Here is a 22,411-nt window from a genome sequence, read left to right on the forward strand (position 1 = left end):
TTGGTTCGTCCATCCGTACACGGTTAACCAAATGGGACCGTTTCGTCTAGCGTCAATACCACTTACTAGAATGACTTGATACTAATGCAGATGTAACCTGTGAACATTCCTCATCTTCAGACATCACCTGACCTCAGTTTGACCTTGACCTTGACCTCATTTTGGACTTAGGTTGCTTTATATAGGCCATCTCTTACAAGAATGAATTGATACTAATACAGATGTATCCTGTGACCATTCCTCATCTTCAAACATAACCTGACCTCAGTTTGACCTTTACCTTGACCTCATTTTGGACTTAGGTTGCTTTATATGGGCCATCTCTTGGTTAACCAAATGGGACCGTTTCGTCTAGCATTAATACCGCTTACAAGAATGAATTGATACTAATACAGATGAAACCTGTGACCATTCCTCATCTTCAAACATCACCTGACCTCAGTTTGACCTTGACCTCATTTTGGACTTAGGTTGCTTTGAATCGACAAGGATGCCATCGGGGGCATCAAGCATTTATTGAACGCAGCTCCTTGTTTAGAATTTTGCTTTATCTTATATTTTTCTTATCTGTTGCTAAATATATGCACAAACATGTATATAGTTTTTCTCAAAAAGATTATAATTGAGCCTCACCATGAGCAAACCAACATAGAGCATTTTTGACCAGCAGTCTGGTCAGGATCCATGCTGTTCCCTAATGGTTCCTCTAATTGCAATAGGCTTTGAAAGCGAACAGCATGGATCCTGACCAGACTGTGCGGATGCGCAGGCTGATCTGGATCTATGCTGGTCGCAAATGCACTATGTTGGTTTTCTCATGGCGCGGCTCATTTAGATGTGAAATTCAGATTTATGAAACTGTGTACCATGCTGATGTCTAGATTTATGTGTGATTATGTAATAATATTATTATTTACTTTTGTTTAGGGAAAGGATTGACCCTTGTAACAAGTGTATTAGAAGGAAAATGGATGGACAGATTTGCTGATGCTCAGGCAGCTAAACAGGTAAAGAACATGCACACATTTTAAGTGTTTACCATATTCGCATATTTTGCAGTTTAAGTTATAATGTCATCTAATTTTTGCATTTTCAGTAGGGGAGGTAATTCGGCCAGTTAACATGTCCTAAATGTACCAGAGTAAGTGCAAATGGTATCTGGAAACCTGTTTTATCTATGTAAGTAGTATCTTGAATATTGTATAAAAAAAAAGTGTAAAAAGTAATATTGTCACATCAGTTTAAACTTGAAAAAATTTCTTCTTATGTTCTCAGAATCTGCAGAAGGTTATAGATCAGACTGGAGTGAAGGGTTTTGCTGATGTAGTTGTCACAGAAAGTGTCACTAGCGGCCTTTGTCATCTGTAAGTTCATTATCAGTTCTCATTTCCTATCGTGATCTCACCTCCAGCAATATGGAGTGAAGACTTTTTGTGCTTGTATTTCTGCTTATATTTAAATCATTACGGAACTTGGAAGGGTTGTAAGCCCTGGAGTGATTCACAGACAAGATTCCTAGTTATTCCCCTTGTAAATAGAATTTCATGTTTTTCTTCAGCCAGCCTCTCAGTCCATTCAACAACCGAACACTGTTGGGTTGACAAAATTATATCTCTCTGGGTATAAATGAATTCATTTTATTCACTTGTTTAAATAAGAACAGCAGAAAATAGTTACTTTGGTCTTTGCATGTGTATATTTATATACTGAACCTGTCCTAATTTTTTAAATGGTTTGTTATTGTTTAAACTGTTTTGAATTGACAAAAACTGTGTCATAAATACTGATTTTCAGAAAACCATCTCTAAAAGAGATTAATATGTAATGATGATCGGAAGGATTTCAAAAATTAAAATCTGTGGAAAAAATAATGAAAAGAACTATTAATTTTATTTATGAAATGTTTACCTTACAGAGTACAGAATTCAGGTTTAGGAGGTCTTAGACACAACACAGTAATGTTGGGGTGGCCTTACGGTTGGAGACATAATATTGATGAAAGGAGTTATAAAGTCTTTCTTGGTAAGTTTAATTTCATTTTACCTGCTATGTCCTTATGTGGCAGACTTATCAACCCACTAATAAAATTCATTAAAAGCATGTTTTATACAAAAGATACATTGATTTCACACACTTTCTATAAGACATTTTCTGTAATTTTCTAGTAAGACAAGTTAAGTTAGATTTTAGCTGCATTCTGACTTAAAGGCACACCTTAGATTTATGTAATCTCTTCAAAATAGAGTATTTTCATACAGTTTTGTAATTACAAAAACTAAACAATTTATCCAGTTCAATGAAATATGTAATCAGTTTAGTGAAAAAGTTTTCTATTATGTTTAGTCGTACCGTAAAAAGTGCTGCAAAATAAAAAGAAATTTAGCAATGTTTTACACCTTACCTTACCCGAAATATATTGAGTCAGTTAATACTGATTTATTTTTTTTATTTGATACATATAGAACTTTTCATCATTTAAAAAAATAATTATGTAGCGATATCCTCGTGGAGATATGCCTCTTCAATATCTACACACAATGACTTACATATCTGAGTACCTTCTTTTGTACAAACTTTTAATTACAGGACTTCCATGCAGTTAGTATTCACTGTTGAGTATTGTTTAATTCCTTTCAGATACTGTCAATAATATTGGTGCAGGACAAATGGCATTACTTGTGATAAAGGGAGCTAATCATTTCCCAGCTAGTACAGAGAAATTGAAAGGCACTATAGACATATGGTGGATTGTACACGATGGTGGTCTACTTATGTTGTTGCCGTTCTTGCTAAAACAACACAAAACTTGGAAAAACTGTAAACTAAGGATATTCACTGTGGCTCATATCCTTTCATCAAAAGCATATATTTTTCTCATTTGTTAAATTCTTCTAGATTTAGCTGTTACAGATGATTAATTTTATGAAAGCAAATTTTAGAAGCTGCGGTATTTATGTATAGAGTCTGATGTTTATCACTGATTCTGTGGGTCCTAATTGTGTTGAAATCGGGTTTTGACAGTGGCCTGCACATTCTCTAACTTAGGTATAATTGCTGGTTTGAAATGTAGAAGAAAGTCATTGGCAGTAAAGTTAGCAGAAGTAGGAATTTTCTCAACAGACCATGCATATTCAATATATTTAAATTAACAATATCAAATTCTTTAAAAGTAACATAGGTTTATTTCCTTCCAGAAAACTTTTGTCCACAAAGTACTAGTATATCAGTCAGATTAGTTAGCCTGTTAACCCTTAGCCTGCTGGCAGCAAGTGATTCTGCCTTTGCAGCCAGTGCAGACCAAGATCAGGCTGCACATCCGTGCAGGCTGATCATGGCCTGCACTGTTCGCTATTTAGTCAGTAAATTTTCAGTGAACATCCCTTTGAATAAGATATGGTACTGTCCAAACTGAATGATGGACCTGTTCATTTTAGAAATTTAGCATGGTAAAGGTTAAATCTTAAATCTGCTGTACTTAAATTACTGTATACTTTGTTTCCACATGTAAAATATAATAAAGGAAAATAATATTGAAGAATATTGTTGCATGTGTTAACCACCTTAACTGATGATCAGAACTTGAAGACAATACAATACAAATGAAAAATGACCTACAAAAGTTTATGTACCAGCTAAGAATACAGGCAGATGTGGAAGTTGTTGAAATGGTAAGTTCATATAGATCTACCAACTTAGCATACAGACAGAAATTAAAATTTTAGAAATGGCAATGCTATGCATCAGCTTGTAAAAAAAGACTCAGTAGGGTTTAGCAAAATAGTCATGGTCATTTTTTTATACTAATCAACATGGAGAATGCATTATGACTGAATGTAAGAATGTTTTGACAGCTGTTGATAATGGATGTTAACTTCCATACTTGAAAAATATTTTCTTCTCTGGTAATAAGTTTGAAACTTTAAATTAAAAGTAAATGAAAGGTTGTTCAGTAATTTTTTAAACGAGTATGGACTGCATTGTGTGTATGTAAAATTCTGGCTGCCTTATACTAGGTGTATAGACATATAAAAACAAAAAAATTGGATTTTATTCCATAATATATAGGTTTTAAAGTTCTTGTACAAACTTAAGAGAAAATGCCTCTATTAGGCATGTTGACTCAAGATGCATAAGGCAGTGAATGCAGGTTAACTTACCAGCTAGAAATTTTCTTTTTTTTTCTTTCTTGCATGTACCCCCTATACCACTTTGATTAATGGAAAAAGTTAGAACAGTCTAGACTTCCTTAATGAATAGAGGTACTGTTCAGTTCAATTAGCAGTGTTGACTAAGATCTATTGCGAAGGACTTGATGAAATTGTTGAGTTATGAGTAGTTGAATTCATTAGAAGAATAGCAAAGAAAATTACACGTTCAGATATAGACAGACACTACACTTGTACAGATAAGTTTTGAAGATGAAATTATGGGGCCAATACTTCCTGAAGGAAATGAGCTGAATGCTGATTGTTGGAAGGAAATTGATAGTTTCCTGCAGAATTGTGGTTTAATGTTTTAACGTTTACATTAGTTAGTAAGATATTCATTAGTTGGCTTTTCAAAGATCATTATATCTTTTACTACATATTTTATGTATCTAGAGGTAGTTTTGCAACTTTTAAGGTAAAGGGAGTTGCAGTGCAGCACATTGTAACATTACTAAGCTGGGTATTAAGTCATGTGTCTGCTGGATGGTACTCTTGCAGGGCAGTACTTGGTGTTCACTGTTGCATGACAACACAGTTGTTATATATTTATGCCCCCCTTCGAAGAAGGTGGGGTATATTGTTTGCAGATGTTGGTCGGTCTGTCAGTCGGTTGGTCGGAATGTAGACCAATCCGTTTCCGGATGATAACTCAAGAACGCTTGGGCCTAGGATCATGAAAGCTGATAGGGAGGTTGGTCATCACCAGCAGATGACCCCTATTGATTTTGAGGTCTGTATGTCAAAGGTCAAGGTCACAATGACCCTGAATAGTAAAACGGTTTCCGGATGATAACTCAAGAACGCTTGGGCCTAGGATCATGAAAGTTGATAGGGAGGTTGATCATGACCAGCAGATGACCCCTATTGATTTTGAGGTCAATATGTTAAAGGTCAAGGTCACAGAACCCTGAACAGTTAAACGGTTTCTGATGGTAACTCAAGAACGCATAGGCCTAGGGTCAAAAAAGTTGATAGGGAGGTTGGTCATGACCAGCAGATGACCCCTATTGATTTTGAGGTCAGTATGTCAAAGGTCAAGATCACATTGACCAGGAACAGTAAAATGGTTTCCAGGCAGTAACTCAAGAACGCTTGGGCCTAGTGTCAGGAAAACTGATAGTTAGGCTGTTCATGATCAGCAGATGACCCCTATTGATTTTGAGGTCATTAGGTCAAAGGTCAAGGTCACATTGACCAGGAACAGTTAAAACGGTTTCTGATCTTCTTGTCTAAAACCACAGAGCCTAGGACTTTGATATTTAGTATGAAGCATCATCTAGTGGTCCTCTACCAAGATGATTCAAATTATTGCCCTGGTGTCTAATATGGCCCCGCCCCGGGGGTCACATGGTTTATATAGACTTATATAGGAAAAAATTTTGAAAAACCTCTTGTCCAAAACCACAGGGCCTAGGGCTTTGATATTTTGTATGTGACATCATCTAGTGGACTTCTACTAAGATTGTTCAAATTATCCCCCTAGGGTCAAATATGGCCCGGCCCCGGGGGTCACATGGTTTACATAGACTTATATAGGGAAAAACTTTGAAAATCTTCTTGTTCAAACCACAAAGACTAGGGCTTTGATATTTGTAATGTAGCATCATCTAGTGATTCTCTACCATGTTTGTTCAAATTATCCCCCTAGGGTCAAATATGGCTCCGCCCTGGGGGTCACATGGTTCATATAGACTTATATAGGGAAAAACTTTTAAAATCTTCTTTTCAATAACCAACAACTTTAAATTTTGACCACATGTATGGTTTTGAGTGGCAAGATGAACCTTGACATGAGTTGACCTTGACCTTGACCTAGTGACCTACTTTCACATTTCTGTAGCTACAGCCTTCAAATTTGGACCACATGCATAGTTTTGTGTTCCGAAATGAAATTTGACCTTGATTTTGACCTAGTGACCTACTTTCACATTTTTCAAGCTACAGCCTTCAAATTTGGACCACATGCATAGTTTTGTGTACCAAAAAAAATTTTGACCTTGAAATTGACCTAGTGACCTACTTTCACATTTTTGAAGGTACAGGCTTCAAATTTTGACCACATGCATAGTTTTGTATACCGAAATGAACTTTGATCTTGAGATTGACCTAGTGACCTACTTTCACATTTCTGATTGGACAGATTTGGACCGCATGCATATTTTTGTGTTCTGAATTGAAATTTGACATTGATTTTTACCTACTACTTACTTTCACATTTCTAAGCTACAGCCTCCAAATTTGAAGCACATGCATATTTCTGTCTACCGAAATGAACTTTGACCTTGATATTGATCTAGTGACCTACTTCCACATTTCTCAAGCCACAGCTTTCAAATTTGGACCACATACACATTATTTTGTACCGAAATGAAATTTGACCTTGATTTTGACCTTGAGCTAGTCTTGAAATTTGGAACATTCAAAAATGGCTCAGTGGATGGCACCAAGATCACTTTGTAATCTCTTGTTAGATTAAAGGTCAAGGTCAGATTAAACTAGAATGGTAGAACTTTTGTTTACAGTGAGCATATAATTTCTGTTCCTTGTGCAATTACTAAATGCATCAAGGGGGGCATTTCGTGTTCGACGAGCTCTTGTTGAAAAATTGTTACGAAGATGCTAAATCCAAACACACAAGACACACACTGTGCTGTGAATGATATGATGGCAAATTAATTGGGTTCAAGTTCCACTGTACCTACCATAACCTCTTACAGTATTTAAAAAAATTCTCAGAAACAAAATTTGACAGTGGCAGAATGAACTTGAATTATTGCTGTCAACTTAAAATTATTATAGTACTGTAAAATCATTAATTTTGGTGGGCACTTACTTTTTTGAATCTTATGGTTGCAACTATCCACACAATTTAGTCCCAATGAATAAACTGAATTTCTATTCATTTTATCACCGAAAGTCGAAATCAACAAATTTGTATTTTCAGGAAGTAGCCGTTTTGGCCAAAACCAGGCAATTTTATGCCATTGAAATGAATTATTTCACAGTAAACTAAATCAGTAGTATAACATCGAGATAATTTACGATATTATTTAGGCTGAAAGTGATATAACAGCTTACACGTATGAAAGAACGTTGATTATGGAACAGAGAACCGAGATGTTAAAGAACATGAGGGTTGGTAAAATTGTACAGCCGCAGTCCATTGTGGACAACAGTCGAGCTTCTCTACCAGAGGTCACAGGTATGTTTTTCAATATGTTTTTGTTTTTTGAGAATGTTGTTAATGTCTAGATGTTTTTTTTATAATTTGCACTAAACAGCAATATTGAAGAACTTCTGGGTTATTTTTTTTTTCACTCTCGTAAGGTATTGAACAATTTAGGTTGGTTTGATCTGTGAATCAAACATTGCAGGCACATTGCCAGTGGGCAGTAGATAATTCTTATTGACTTTAATTAAAGGTCAAAGGTCAGGGTCACAGTGACTGTCAGTACAAAAAAAATTCCTGGTCGACATGATTTGACTTATGACCTGCAAACTTTGTAGACACATAGCTCATGGTTAGTGTATGATCTTTAATGATTTTAATGTCAGTGGATCCTAATTTAAGATTATAGTGGTAGGTTGTTGAAAAGGGAAGGTTCACTTTAGACCCCCTTGATTTCAATGTTTCTTAGTCAGAGGTCATTGTTACTGTCATGTGATGTACTGTATGATTGTACTGGTCAGGCACATTTCTTCAGGCATATTGCTCTCGACATCTGTCATGTTGTTCTGTAGGTTTGGGTTCTAATTTTCAGTGAAGTTAGACACTGTAACAGAAGAGTCTACCACAGATGAGGAGAAGTTGTCTGAGAGGAACCAATACACATTTTCACCAAACTTCAGACAGGAAGGTGTGTCCATGGAGGAAATGGCGTCTTCAATAAACAAAAATGTACTGGATATCAAGCCGTAAGTATGAACCATTTAAGATTACCGACAAGTATGTCTCACTTAATAAGTGTGCTTCGGATGATATGTAAGTACAAGAGGTGTCTAAAACTGGACTAATGATTTCAGAAAATGCTTGATAATACAGAGTTAAAGTCACAGACAATTACATCTAAGTATTTGCAGAATATGTGATTTATGGAAAATTTTAATGCTTTGTTTGGTAAAGTAATCTTTCATACTGTTAAGTGTTCTGAGAAATATTCATTTTAAGTATGCTTGCACTGACATGGCTGTTTGAGGTCCAAAAAGCCACAAGAAAGTGGTGTAAATGAGCTGCTGATAACAAAGAGTTTGAGATTTTATTTTTTATCTGTACTTTGTTTCACTGATGTTTAACAAACAGCAACTCCTGAATTTGAGAACTGGAATTAAATACAAACATAAATGTAACCCTGTAACAGTTGCAATTTTTTAATGGTACCGCTCATGGCTATATTAATCAGGTACTTTAAGTGAATAAAAATATTAATTTACAGTAATGTAATTTGTTGTCTATAAAACTGTTACAAAATATATTTTAGAAATTAAATTCACAGTCTACAAAACACTTGTTATTGAATTTATTCTATTCTTTAGAGATGTTTAGAAATTACTTTCTCTTCTTATTTTAATTCTCCTGGAAGCATGAGACTTGGCATATTCCATTTAGGAGCTGGCAATTTAGTTTTAAAAAGGTCATTGTTCCATGAGCAAAGTGCGTTTAAGATAGGGTTCATTTAGTCTTAAATAACTTCAAATGATCAATTAGGTGTAGTACTCATCCATCAATTTGTGTGAAAATTGAAAGTTATTATCACTTCATGTTGAGGGTTCTTTTTAAGGTCTAAGAATTATTACTGAAACTAGTGTAGCAAATTAATCACATTTTGAATGGGTAAAATTAAATTATTTTTTGTAGGTATTTTAGGAAATATCAATTCTACCAAACAGTTTTCCGCTTCCCCTGTCATTTCTTCTTCTTTATGTACAATTTGTCTTCTCATTTTATAAAGGTCAAGGTCGCTTGGTTTACACTCTCCCCTGTAAGCCCATTCAATTTTGTATATGTTAATTTATTGAAAATATTCTCTATTTATAAATTTAGGATGCCTTAATTTTTGGAAAATATTCTTTATTTATAAGTGATAAGAACTAACAATCTTATGTCATATTTACAGAGATCAGAAGAACGTACGTAGAATGCATACTGCGGTCCGTCTGAATGAGGTGATCATACAGAAATCCCATGAAGCCAAACTTGTGATATTGAATCTCCCGGCTCCGCCAAAGCATGAATCTGGTGAACTAAATTGTATCCTTTCCTCTCTGTCTGTTATACAGTATATTTTGTACTACTTTGTGTTATATGGGCCACAGTGGCCAGGTGGTTTAGAGTGCTGACATATACCCCCATTGCTGTGGGTTTAATCCATGCCTGGGTTGTAGAATGTTTTCTCATGAAGATGTCTGACAGGTTTAATGAAGGTCGGTGCTTCTATCAAAAGGCCTGCCTTTGCATGAAATAATGCCCTGAAGGGGCAGCTAGGGACTTTCTTAGCCATTACATATGGAAGTTCCCATTTGTCAGTGTGACCTAAAACCTAACAAAATGAGCAAACGCTCTGAAAAAAGCCTATGGTAAGTAACGCCAATGATAGATGTATTTGTACTTTATGTGTGCAGTAAATTATTCAGTTGAAACAAAAGCAACATAAATGATTTATAAGGAATATTTCAGTTCAGACCTAAGGTGTCTAAAACTGCTATAACAGAATGTAATGCACCTTGTTTTATCTACTTGTTTCCTTAACTGGTCATAGACATGGAGTTTTTGGAAGTCCTGACTGAAGGTTTGGACACTGTACTAATGGTTAGGGGAAGTGGAAGTGAGGTCATCACCATATATTCATGATGTCGTCAATTTATGTGTATCAGGAAAGTGGAAGTGAGATCTTCACCATGTATTTATGATGTCACCAATTAATGTGTATCAAGAATGTGGAAATGAGAGCATCACCATGTATTCATGATGTCAACAATTCATGTGTATCAAGAAAGTGGAACAGAGATCATCACCATGTATTCATGATGTCACCAATATATGTGTATCAGTGAAGTGGAAGTGGTCTTATCACTGTATTTATTATGTCATCAATTTATGTGTGTATCAACAAAGTGGAAATGAGAGCATCACCATGTATTTATGATGTCATCAATTTATGCATGTCAAAGAATGAGATCATCAGCATTATATTCATTATATCCAATAAAATCCCATAGGTGTAGTGGAAATGGGGTTGCTGCCATTTTATTGTCATTCATAGACTGAAGCGAGGTCATTACCATATGTTTCACATGCCTTTTGTGTATGTAGACAGCAGTAGAAAAGAGCTTATACATGTACTTCCATATTTTTCCGTCATTAGCTTAATGTTTAAGTATGAGGTAGCCAGCACAATGGCAGTGGTGTCATCATCCCAGTTCAATGTCCCTGTAAGTTTATTGGTAAAAGTTTGTCTTTTTCTGTTGAAAAGAGACTTTAAGCATATGCTTGCTATGGTAAAAGTATTTATGTACACTGATTACTTAGAAAATATTATTATTTTTTGATTGTGTGAACAGTTTGTTACAGATTAATTGATCTTATTTTTGTCCCAGACTTTAACTTTCTTAATTTGGACAATCTCTGCTGTTACTAGAAGCATTTATCCTGCTATGGCATGTGCAAATATGGTTGAACTTTTATTTTGATTGTACTTTTGTATGAACCTATGTACAATATTTGTTTTCAAGATCTGAGTAAATGTTACACTTCACATAGGAAGGGTATAAGCTAGATTTTAAGTAGATAAATGAGCCACGCCATGGGAAAACCAACATAGTGGGTGTGCGACCAGCATTGATCCCGACTTCGCGCAGTCTGGTCAGGATCCATGCTGTTCGCTAACAGTTTCTCCAATTCCAATAGGCTTTAAAAGCGAACAGCATGGATCCTGACCAGACTGCACGGATGCGCAGGCTGGTCTGGATCCATGCTGGTCGCACACCCACTATGTTGGTTTTCCCATGGCACGGCTCAAATGTGTTGAAAGATATTATACAAGCTTTTCTCATAAACTTATTAGTCTGCCTTTGCTTGTTTACACTAGGATTTTCTTTACTGAATGCATTTAATATTTGTTAGCTCGACTATTCGAAGAATAGTCTAGCTATTCTACTCACCCTGGCGTCGGCGTCGGCGTCGGCGTCACACCTTGGTTAAGTTTTTGCATGCAAGTACATACAGCTATCATTTAAAGGCATATAGCTTTGAAACTTATTTATTCTTTTTCTAGGTCAATTACCAACCTCACTGGGTCAAGTTCCATAACTCTAACATGTATTTTGAGCAAATTATGCCCCCTTTTGGACTTAGAAAATTCTGGTTAAAGTTTTACATGCAAGTTACTATCTCCAAAACTAATGCAGATATTGAATTGAAACTTCACATGTGTCTTCGGGGTTATAAAACTAGTTGATAGCACCAAGTCCCATAACTCTGACCTTCATTTTGGCCAAATTATGCCCCCTTTTGGACTTAGAAAATTTTGGTTAAAGTTTTGCGTGCAAGTACATACAGCTATTACTAAAAGGCATATAGATTTGAAACTTATTTTTTCTTTTTCTAGATCAATTACCTACCTCACTGGGTCAAGTCCCATAACTCTGACATGTATTTTGGCCAAATTATGCCCCCTTTTGGACTTAGAAAATTCTGGTTAAAGTTTTGCGTGCAAGTACATACAGCTATTACTAAAAGGCATATTGATTTGAAACTTATTTTTTCTTTTTCTAGATCAATTACCTACCTCACTGGGCCAAGTCCCATAACTCTGACATGTATTTTGAGCAAATTATGCCCCCTTTTGGACTTAGAAAATCCTGGTTAAAGTTTTACATGCAAGTTACTATCTCCAAAACTAATGCAGATATTAAATTGAAACTTCACATGTGTCTTCGGGGTTATAAAACTAGTTGATAGAATCAAGTCCCATAACTCTGACTTGTATTTTGGGCAAATTATGCCCCCTTTTGGACTTAGAAAATCCTGGTTAAAGTTTTGCGTGCTGCAGTACATACAGCTATTACCAAAAGGCATATAGCTTTGAAACTTATTTATTCTTTTTCTAGGTCAGTTACCAACCTCACTGGGTCAAGTTCCATAACTCTTAACATGTATTTTGAGCAAATTATGCCCCCTTTTGGACTTAGAAAATTCTGGTTAAAGTTTTACATGCAAGTTACTATCTCCAAAACTAATGCAGATATGGAATTGAAACTTAACATGTTTCTTCGGGGTTATTAAACTAGTTGATAGCATCAAGTCCCATAACTCTGATAAGCATTTTAGTCAAATTATGTCCCGTTTCGAACTTAAAACTCTTTTGATATTTAACATTTTGGGTAATAATTTCCTGCTTCTGTGACAATATTTCGAATAGTCGAGCTTGGCTGTCTTACGGACAGCTCTTGTTTTATTTTTGTTGTAGAAAGGTTGCATTTATAAAACATTTAAGTTCTCACCCATTATTGAATATGAATCTCCCTTTGAGACTGGTTCTCATAAAGTTGGTCCATGGTCTAAGACTATAAAACTAAGAATGGAGACCAGTCTCACAATGCAATCTTGCTGTTGGTCAATCTCCAAAAAATGTGCAAGGAAACAACCAATCAGGTGCAAGAATTTTGAGACTGGTTCCCAAAGAGAGTTTCATAAACACGGAACCAGAATAGGAGCTTGATAAAATTGTTGTCTGCTACTGGAATAATAGTATTAGAAAAAGTGAAAGATAGTATATGTATAGAAATGTCAGGATGGCTGTGAACATTTTGTCAGCTTTTATAGTAAAATACAACATGGAACTATTTTCCTGTTATCCTGTATAAATAGAATAATATATAAATAAAAACTGTGATCCAAATTTATCTCCCTATATAATTAAATGATTTAAAATGTACCATGATTTCAATAATAATAAGTTGTTTTATCATTGGAATGTACTTTTCTTTGCAAATGTTTCCTTTTTTTTAGGTGCGGAACTTTACAGTTAATATTTAATATGTCTTCCACCACACAGTGGTGTTGGAGACATATTGATTTAATCCTGTCTGTGTCTCTGTGTGTGTGTCGGCCTGTGCGTCAGTCTGTGTGTTTGTCACAAATCTTGTCTGCACTCTTTAAGTCGAACATTTCTCATCCGATCTTCACCAAACTTGAACAAAATGTGTTTGCCAATAAGTCCTCAGCCAAGTTCAATAACTAGCCAAATCAGCCCATGCACTTTGGAATTATGGCCCTTGAAACTTGTTTTTTGATAATCAAAGCACTGAAAGTCTGATAAGGCAGTTGAGGTCTTGGTGCATGGTTGACTCATATACTATTATTCAGATGATTAGGCAGTTGTGGAAGACATGCGCTTTTCTCAAAAGCAGCTCTAGTCTTTTTATGTTTTAGTTATTGACACATTATACAGTCCAAGATTGTGTGTTCATTTATACATGACTGAGGTTGAATTCTGAATATTTTTCATATGCTGAAGATGTTGTGTACAACATTAAAATTATTGTGTTCACTTTCGCAAACAGTAGAGTCTATATATTATATAATATTGTTGAAAATACATGTCAAAACTGCATTTATTGTATAAATTTGTGATAAAGCTATATTTTATGTGTAGCAAATATTGCTTGCAGCTAGTCTGTCTTTGTTATTGTGTTATTTATTTTATATGTTAATAATGTACATAATATTATATGCATGTAAATATCATATTTTTAATTAGAATACACATTTTTTTACTAGGTTAAACTTCCAATTGTCTCTTCCAGTATGCACAATAATTTCAAACAGATTAATTAGACATTTTTTTTGTTTAACATTATTTATGTACTGTAATGCTTTTTCATCCAGTAAGATGGATGCTAATGGTTAAGGTGTCAGCTACACAGCTTGGAGGTCACAGGTTTGACTTTCTAGGTCATATTTCATCAGTACCTTTTTTCATGAAACAGATTTCAAAATAATTCATACAAACGTTCATTATTATCCATAATCTATCTTAAAAAAGTTAGTATCATGTGAAGTTTTGTCTACCAACGAACATCATAAAAACTCTGTGGATTTTGTTGTTAAAAGTTAATCCAAAGTTGTATCGTTCCAAATTAGGATACCTCATATTTCCCCATACACTAATAAGAATATTCTGCCTATATGTGGAAGCACTGGTTTCTTATCATGAGAAGAGAGGATGTGCTGTTGTTCAGTAATTATTTATTTTTAATTTACAAAGATTTGTTGCAGTTATGTCTAGGATTATGAATCTGTTAATATGTTAAAGTTGATTATAATTGCAAATATGGCCTGATATTTGATTTATCGTAAAAGGTGCCTGCTTAGTCGAGTATGGAGAGTACAGATTTACAAATCATAGGATTGAGTTCAATTCCGGGTGGGCTGGTTTATGTTCTCCGTGACAATTTTATAAAAGAAATTGTGTCTGAAGTCATTTCCTCCTCATCTCCTGGTTTGTATGGAGATGTTGGCAGTTACTTGTAGAGGACAGGTTGGTACTGGTACAGGTTTGTATGGAGAAGTTGGCAGTTACTTGTAGAGGACAGGTTGGTACTAGTACAGAGTCCAAGAACATTGGTTAGGTTAACTGCTAGCCATTACAAAATTGAATTACTGTTGGAAAATGAACTAAATCCAAAACTAACAAACAAATGATTTATTGTGATTAATTTCAGATGTGTTTTTTTATGGCAAATTGCAAAATGGCAAGTTTTGAAAGAGAGACGGTACGTAACACTGGTGTTTAGCTTGTTTTGTATATAAAGTTCATGACTGTTCAATTTTATACAATTCTGGTATTAAACCTTTAGTCTGCTAAATTTCTAAAATGGACTGGTCAATCATCCAATTAGGGCAGCACCACTATAATTCAAAGGGGTGTTCACTGAAAATTAACTGACCGAATAGCGAACAGTACAGACCATGATCAGCCTGCACAGACGTGCAGGCTGATCTTGGTCTGCACTGGCTGCAAAAGCAAAATCATTTGTCGCCTGTAGGCTAAAGGTAAATGAAATTTTTTTAAAGAAAATTGGAAGAGATGATTTACAACCTGAATTAATGTTTCTTCATGTATGAAAATCTCTGTCAAATATTTTATGCATTTAGGAAAAATGATTCTGCCAGTATTATATATCCGATACTTGGTCCCGTAGATTTAGGCTTCCATTATGTTATTTGCTAATGTAAAAAAAAGTGTGGCTGAGCCATACATGTTTTGTGTTCCTTGAATAGACTGTGTTTTACAATATTTTACGCATTTATCTGCTATAGAAAGTATTATTATAGCTTACGTATATTTAGATTTTTTTATATATTCAGTTTAGTTGCTGTGTTCGCTGATATTGTGGGTTTTTATTTTGGGTTTTATCACTATGCTTGTTTTCACAAATGAGCCGTGCCATGAGAAAACCAACATAGTGGGTATGCGACCAGCATGGATCCAGACCAGACTGCGCATCCGCGCAGTCTGGTCTGGATCCATGCTGGTCGCATACCCACTATGTTGGTTTTCTCATGGCATGGCTCAAATGTAGATGAGCTGCAGTAATTTACAGTTATGCTCTATATTATATATTTTTAGTATCAGTTGAAAATAATTTTGGTTTAGAAGTTCTGGCACTAAATATTTACAAAGTATTGATTAAATTATAGGTCAATGGTGCCATGATTTGTTTGAAAAACTTTATTTATTGCTTTTTTAAAACAGATTTTCCCTGTATTCTTTGTCTAAAGTCTTTTTCCCAAAAAAAAAACCTTTTTCTTTTTGGTTTTACAAGAGTAGTGACTAGTCAAGCCTTAAGACTTCTGACACATGATAGTAATCTTTGTTTGTTGTTCATTAGCTTGAATCTCTGGCATTAGACGAGGACTGTTTCCAGGGATAGGCTCATTCTGGTATAATGTATCCCCCCACCCACTAAATATGTGAGAACCCTAAAACTCAGATATAGTCAGTATAGAAAACAAATTTAAATATTGCTTGCAACTCATAATATCAATAGAATTTAAATTCCCAATGTGGTGGGACCAGACACTAGTCAAAATTCCTTGCTATCATTTGAGTCCAATTGCTTTTGCTTTTCAGGAAAATTTATTCAAATATTTATTCTCAAATGTATGTCAGATTGCACTGCTTGAGGTATGCTTGCATTTACATTTCAAAGGGTATGTCCCTGGACTCCCCCTAGAAAATTATGTCCCTCATAACCAAAGTCCTGGATTGGCCTGTTTGAAAATAAACTAAGGCTACTTTTTGCCATTATTTGTCAGTAATAATCTTACCATAATTTTAACAGTCTTTCTTACCTCATATGTAATAAACTGTGATTAGAATATTCATCAATTTACTATTTAATACAAAAGGTGCTGTTTTCCCCCTAATTTCTGTATCTCCAGCTGTTGATATTACATGTACATTGTGTATATGAGCCGCGCCACGAGAAAACCAACATAGTGGCTTTGCGACCAGCATGGATCCAGACCAGCCTGCGCATCCGCGCAGTCTGGTCAGGCTCCATGCTGTTCGCTTTGAAAGCCTATTGGAATTGGAGAAACTGTTAGCGAACAGCATGGATCCTGACCAGACTGCGCGGATGCGCAGGCTGGTCTGGATCCATGCTGGTCGCATACCCACTATGTTGGTTTTCCCATGGCACGGCTCATATCACTTCTTGTTAATTTTTTTTTTTACATACAGCAAAGCTTAAGATTTAAAATGAGATATTGTTACATATAGACTGATGTATTGTTGTTGTAGTGTCATGTATTTTAGCTCGACTTTTCGAGGTAAAAAGAACTGTTGCACTTGCCACGGCATTGGCGTCGCCGTTGGTTAAAGTTTTTGATAAAGTCAAATATCTCTGTCAATACCAAAGCTATTGACTTGAAACTTACAATAGTTATTTTCTATCAAAGTCTACACCAGGAGAAACAATCCCCGTAACTTGTTTGAATGTTGCAGAGTTAGCTTTTCAAGAGCCTTTACTTAGCATCGAGTCGGTTTGGTTAAAGTTTTTGATAAAGTCAATATCTCTGTTACTACCCAAAGCTATTGACTTGAAACTTAAAATAGTTATTTACTATCAAAGTCTACACCAGGAGAAACAATCTCCATAACTCTGTTTGAATTTTGACCGAGTTATGCCCCGTTTTAACTTAACATTTTTTGGTTGAAGTTTTATAAAAATTTTACTGGCAAAGCTCTAATTCAGAGTCAAGCACTGAGAAAAGTTGAGTGTGCTGTCTTATGGACAGCTCTTAGTATGTTTATGTTGCCTGTAGATTGCTTATTTGTGAAATATGTTTACATATATTAAAAACTGATGTCACAAAATCAAATTACTGCCTAGTGTACAGAAAACTTGCTAGTGCTTTTTAGTACCAAATTGTAAAAATGACATGTTCTTACAGATTTACAGTGCAATCGTACTTTGCCATGACAGTGAAATAGTCGCTAGATTTAGATAAAAAAATTTTTTATTGAACATGGACAAAGTCAGATGCATAGGTTGTATAAATAGCTTTACATAGAGTTTGGTCTTTGAAAGATATATAGTATATGGTTAACTTTATCTTGATTTTTGTGAATACCGGTAATGTTTAGGAGATATATCATTGATGATATTCATTCTGCTTAAAATTCATAGACAGGTTGTGATTTCATACCTACATGTGTATTTCCATAAAAATCAGAGTTGACAAAATTCAAAATTTCTTAATTTTTTACAAAATTCAGCAAAACATGTTCAGAATGTTCTTCTGAAAACTAAGTCTGAACAAATCTACATGTTGCTAGCAAATTGATAACTTTTATTAGACACTTGAAATTTTGTATAAACTTTTTCAAAGCATAAGTTTACATGTATAGGTATGAAATCGCAACCACTGTATTACCTTTAACAGTTTCATATTATACATGTAATGTGAATTTTGTTGTTGGAAAAAAAAGTTGGAAATATATACAGTTGATTACTTCATGTGTTGTTAATGCTTTGATATGCCTTGTTATATCACAGTACTTTCAAAGTTTTTCATTGTCATTACATTATATACAAGTTATAGGAAAGTACGAATACCGGTAGTAGTTTCTGCTAGAGTTGACCATTAATTGCATGGAAATAGAAATATTTAACTTCATGAATATATTCAAAAATGTCTTATCGAAAAAAGATCAGTTTTAATTGTTGAAAATCTTTTAAACTGTCTAGTCATTTATAACGGTCCCCAGAATTATTTTTTGCTCCAAAACTAACAGAATATGACAGGCTTGCAGTAAAGGTATCACACTTTTTCTTCGATGTATATGAGATGTGAAACCAAAATTTGTAGTCCTGTTTGGCGCCATATAACCTATACTGTGTTGGTGCGCCGTAAAACCCAAATAAATAAATAAATAGAAATTTTTCATGCGGAGAACTTTGCATTTAATACTGTAACTGATCCAGGAAATGTATTTATCATTACATAACTGAAATTCAATTGAGAAATGATGCTATACCTCAGATAGAACTGTTTTGTCTGAAAGTGGAAGAAAGTCTTTGTTTAGTTGATGTGGCTTTAATATGTGATTTATAATGTTCCATATAGATACTGTACATATAATTCCTTTATTGGAAAGCTTCCATTGTCTGAAAATATTTTTGGAAAAAGACTGTTGTTGAAAATAAAGAGTAAAAATAGAGTAAATAGATCAGGTGGACTCAGTTGTAAGTAAACATGCCATTAGCTGCACACATCTAGTTAATAGAATCACATTGAATATGAGAATGTTCCTTACCCAGCTAAATTTCTATAATGAACTTATCCATCTTCCAGTTTGGACAGTACCATTAACTGTTTTAAGGGGTGCTTACCAAAAAGATACTGACTGAATTGCGAACAGTGCAGACCATGATCAGACTGCACGGATATGTAGGCTGATCTTGGTCTGCACTGGTTGGAAAGGCAGAATCACTTGCAGCCAGCAGGATAACAGTTAAAATGATTAATTGAAAAATATAAACCTGTGAAAAAAATTGTTAGTTCCTAAGCCAGAGCTGCCTCTTAAACTCTCAGAGTGAGATCCTTTTTTCATGAATAAGGGGAATGTAATAATCATTATATGGAACACTTCATTATGAGTAATAAAGTAACAAAAACAAATATTGTCAGAGGTTGCAAGGCAGACTATACTCTTATTGAATAACTTGCCACTCAGTTAAGTTTTGCCTGTCAAGAGTCAAAATATGTCTGCTCCAGGTGCAAATGACAAAGAACTATTTGATTTGACTTTAGACTGGCAAGTCATTCAGTAAGTGTGTTATTATATGACATCAGACCTGTGTTGAGGTATGGACCAGCAATTTATATAAAAGAGTCATTACATTAATACCTATAACCAAGAGGAAAAAAGGATTTTTCAACCAGGATTCTATGAAATGTGTGTATTGTGTGTCATCATGTTAAAGGACTATCAAATAATAATTTGCTATGAACGTTTTTTTTTGAAGTTGTGTCTTTTATCGATTCCATTTATGTTCAGAATGTTTTGTTTCAGAGTAATACCTTTTTATATGATTGGGCTTTATTCTGGCGTAATTTTGTCAAAATTCAGAACATAGCAGTTTTCACCAGATTTAGAGTTATATACTCATCTATAAAACATTTGTAAACCCTAATATTGCCATTCAAAACCTCGTACATTGCCAATCAATAATTTTAGCAGACAGTTTTAAACAGTCTCTTATTATCATGAATTGAGGCTTACTACATGCACACAGGGACACATGTTGAATTTTTACCATTTTTAATTTGAAGAAGGCAGTCTGAAAGACAGCTAAATCCCCCGCCACTGCTATGGATAGTGAAAGGGTAAAACCTTTGATTTTAGCTGTGACCTTGACCTTGAACTGACACGGCTGACTCATGAATTCTGCACAACGTCTTGATGAGGTGATCATTTGACCAAAGTTTCATGAAAATCCTTCAAGGTGTTTAGGAGATACAGAGCTGAAACCTTTGACCTTCAGTTGTGACCTTGACCTTGAGTTGACATGGCTGACTCATGAGTTCTTGATGAGGTGATCATTTGACAAAAGTTTGATGAAAATCCTTCAAGGGGATCAGGAGATACAGAGTGGACACCAAATGGAAGGCTCAAACCTTCGACCCTTAGTTGTGACCTTGACCTTGAGCTGGCATGGTTGACTCATAATTTCTGCACATCATCTTGATGAGGTAATCATTTGACCCAGGTTTTATAAAATTCCTTCAAGGGGTTTAGGACACGAAATGGAAGGTTCAAACCTTTGACCTTCAGTTGTGACCTTGACCTTGAGCTGACATGGCTGACTCATAAGTTCTGCACATCACCTTGATGAGGTGATCGTTTGACCCAAGTTTGATGAAAATCCTTCAAGGGGTTTAGGAGATATAGAGCGGACACAAAATGGAAGGTTCAAACCTTTGACCTTGAGTTGTGACATTGACCTTGAACCGACAAGGCTGACTTATGGGTTCTGCACATCGTCTTGATGAGGTGATCATTTGACCCAAGTTTCATGAAAATCCTTCAAGGGGTTTAGGAGATATGGACCGGACACGAATTTGTTACGGACGGAAGGACGGACGCAGACCATTCCTATAATCCCTCCGCCACGGCGGGGGATTAAAAAAAGATATTGCTGAACATCACTTTCTAAAAATGGTCCCTTTTAGCATGGCATGACTCATGCGTATGGTACAAAAGCCTAGTCACTGTTTTAGCTTGTCCATTTTGAGGTCCAGTTTTTTATCACAAATATTTAGGCATATCAGATATGTATGAAACTGTAACTGTAAAATTTGTTGATATTGTATGATGAAGTGTTTGCTATCTGCAGTAAATATGCATCGAAATAGTATTGTGTTTATTTTGTAGATCACATTTTTGTTAGTAAAATTGACGAAAAAGTCTTGGTACTTGTTGTTTATAAAACAGATACACTTCTGCTCTACCTTCTCACACCAAATTTACATTGTGCATACATTCAATTCAACACCCTCCTTTAAAAAGCTATGCAGTAGATTGGGCCACATTTTTTTATCATCACCACTGTTCATGTCCATGTCAGCTTTTGACCTTATGTACATGAATAACAAACTAAAGAAAACCTGTGTCCATCTATGCAGTCTGCAGGACAAGAAGAAATGCAGTTATTTTCTTTCTGAGAGAATGAGAGGATTTATAACAACCATGAAAATGTCCCAAGACAAAAGCTGGATTGTAGTTGCTAATGCAAGCTGAAGTTTGATCTGATATTTTCAACATCATTATGCCACCCATTGAAGAGAGAGTATATTAATTAACTTTGAGCATAGTATTATAAACCAGGGACTGTTTGATCATACAACTGTCAAACTTCATGATTGCCTCCAGTCCGTAGTTGTCACCTCATTTATTGAGTTACTAGGTCAAGGTCACAATGACTAAGACTGAAAACGGTTTGTATTAAATGATGGTAGTCAGTAGATGAAAGATCAAGTTCACAGTGTCATGTAAACATTTGACCTGCAGTCTTCACACATCTTATGGTATGGTTGCCTTCAGTAGAGTCAATAGGTCAAATGTCAAGGTCATGCTGAGCATAGATATTGTTCATCATTAATAAGGGAGATGTTCATCATTAATAAGGGAGAGCGCGCGATAAGTGGACATTACCCTTACGGCCATCAGATTTCATTGGATGATTGTCTGCGACCAGTAGATGACCTCTAATGTTTTGGGGTCAAAGTCACACTTAAAACTGAACAACAATTGTTGATCAATAGCTGGAGAATGATGAGCAGCCGTCACACTAAATGACGTAAATCGATTTACAGTGGTCAATATCTCTGTAGATTGTAGTTTCAATGATCAAGGTCGGGCTAAAAGCGATTCCCAGCTTACAACTTGAGAACGCTTTTTCCAACGGTAGTTAAACCGTTACTTGCCTGTACCATACTTCAAAACGATGATGTTTTTCTTCTCGTTAGTAATGTGTTCAACCCATTTTGCACGTGCTTGGATAATCACCGTCTTAAAAAACACTTCTCGTCAAAATTAACATACAGAAAAAAAGATTATCACATGATATTTTTCAGTTGTAAATTTCCACCATTGTATGGTCTAGTCCTAAAATGTCGATGATTTTGACTA

General features: G+C 35.2%; 1 protein-coding gene across 4 annotated transcripts in view; it reads left to right on the forward strand.

Moving 5' to 3' along the window:
- Positions 1–15,691, forward strand: part of LOC128557743 (solute carrier family 12 member 6-like) — a 127,824-nt gene extending 112,133 nt beyond the window's left edge. For all 4 annotated transcript variants that reach the window (XM_053545916.1, XM_053545917.1, XM_053545915.1 and 1 more), the window contains 9 exons: positions 928–1,007; positions 1,276–1,364; positions 1,916–2,022; positions 2,638–2,844; positions 3,577–3,668; positions 7,263–7,410; positions 7,970–8,123; positions 9,323–9,456; positions 9,965–15,691. In XM_053545916.1, the coding sequence (XP_053401891.1) occupies positions 928–1,007; positions 1,276–1,364; positions 1,916–2,022; positions 2,638–2,844; positions 3,577–3,668; positions 7,263–7,410; positions 7,970–8,123; positions 9,323–9,456; positions 9,965–10,056 (1,103 nt within the window). In that variant the 3' untranslated portion in view covers positions 10,057–15,691. The remainder of the gene's footprint in view (positions 1–927; positions 1,008–1,275; positions 1,365–1,915; positions 2,023–2,637; positions 2,845–3,576; positions 3,669–7,262; positions 7,411–7,969; positions 8,124–9,322; positions 9,457–9,964) is intronic.
- Positions 15,692–22,411: the final 6,720 nt, after the last annotated feature.

Source organism: Mercenaria mercenaria, chromosome 6 (genome assembly GCF_021730395.1).
Source record: "Mercenaria mercenaria strain notata chromosome 6, MADL_Memer_1, whole genome shotgun sequence".
NCBI lineage: Eukaryota > Metazoa > Mollusca > Bivalvia > Venerida > Veneridae > Mercenaria > Mercenaria mercenaria.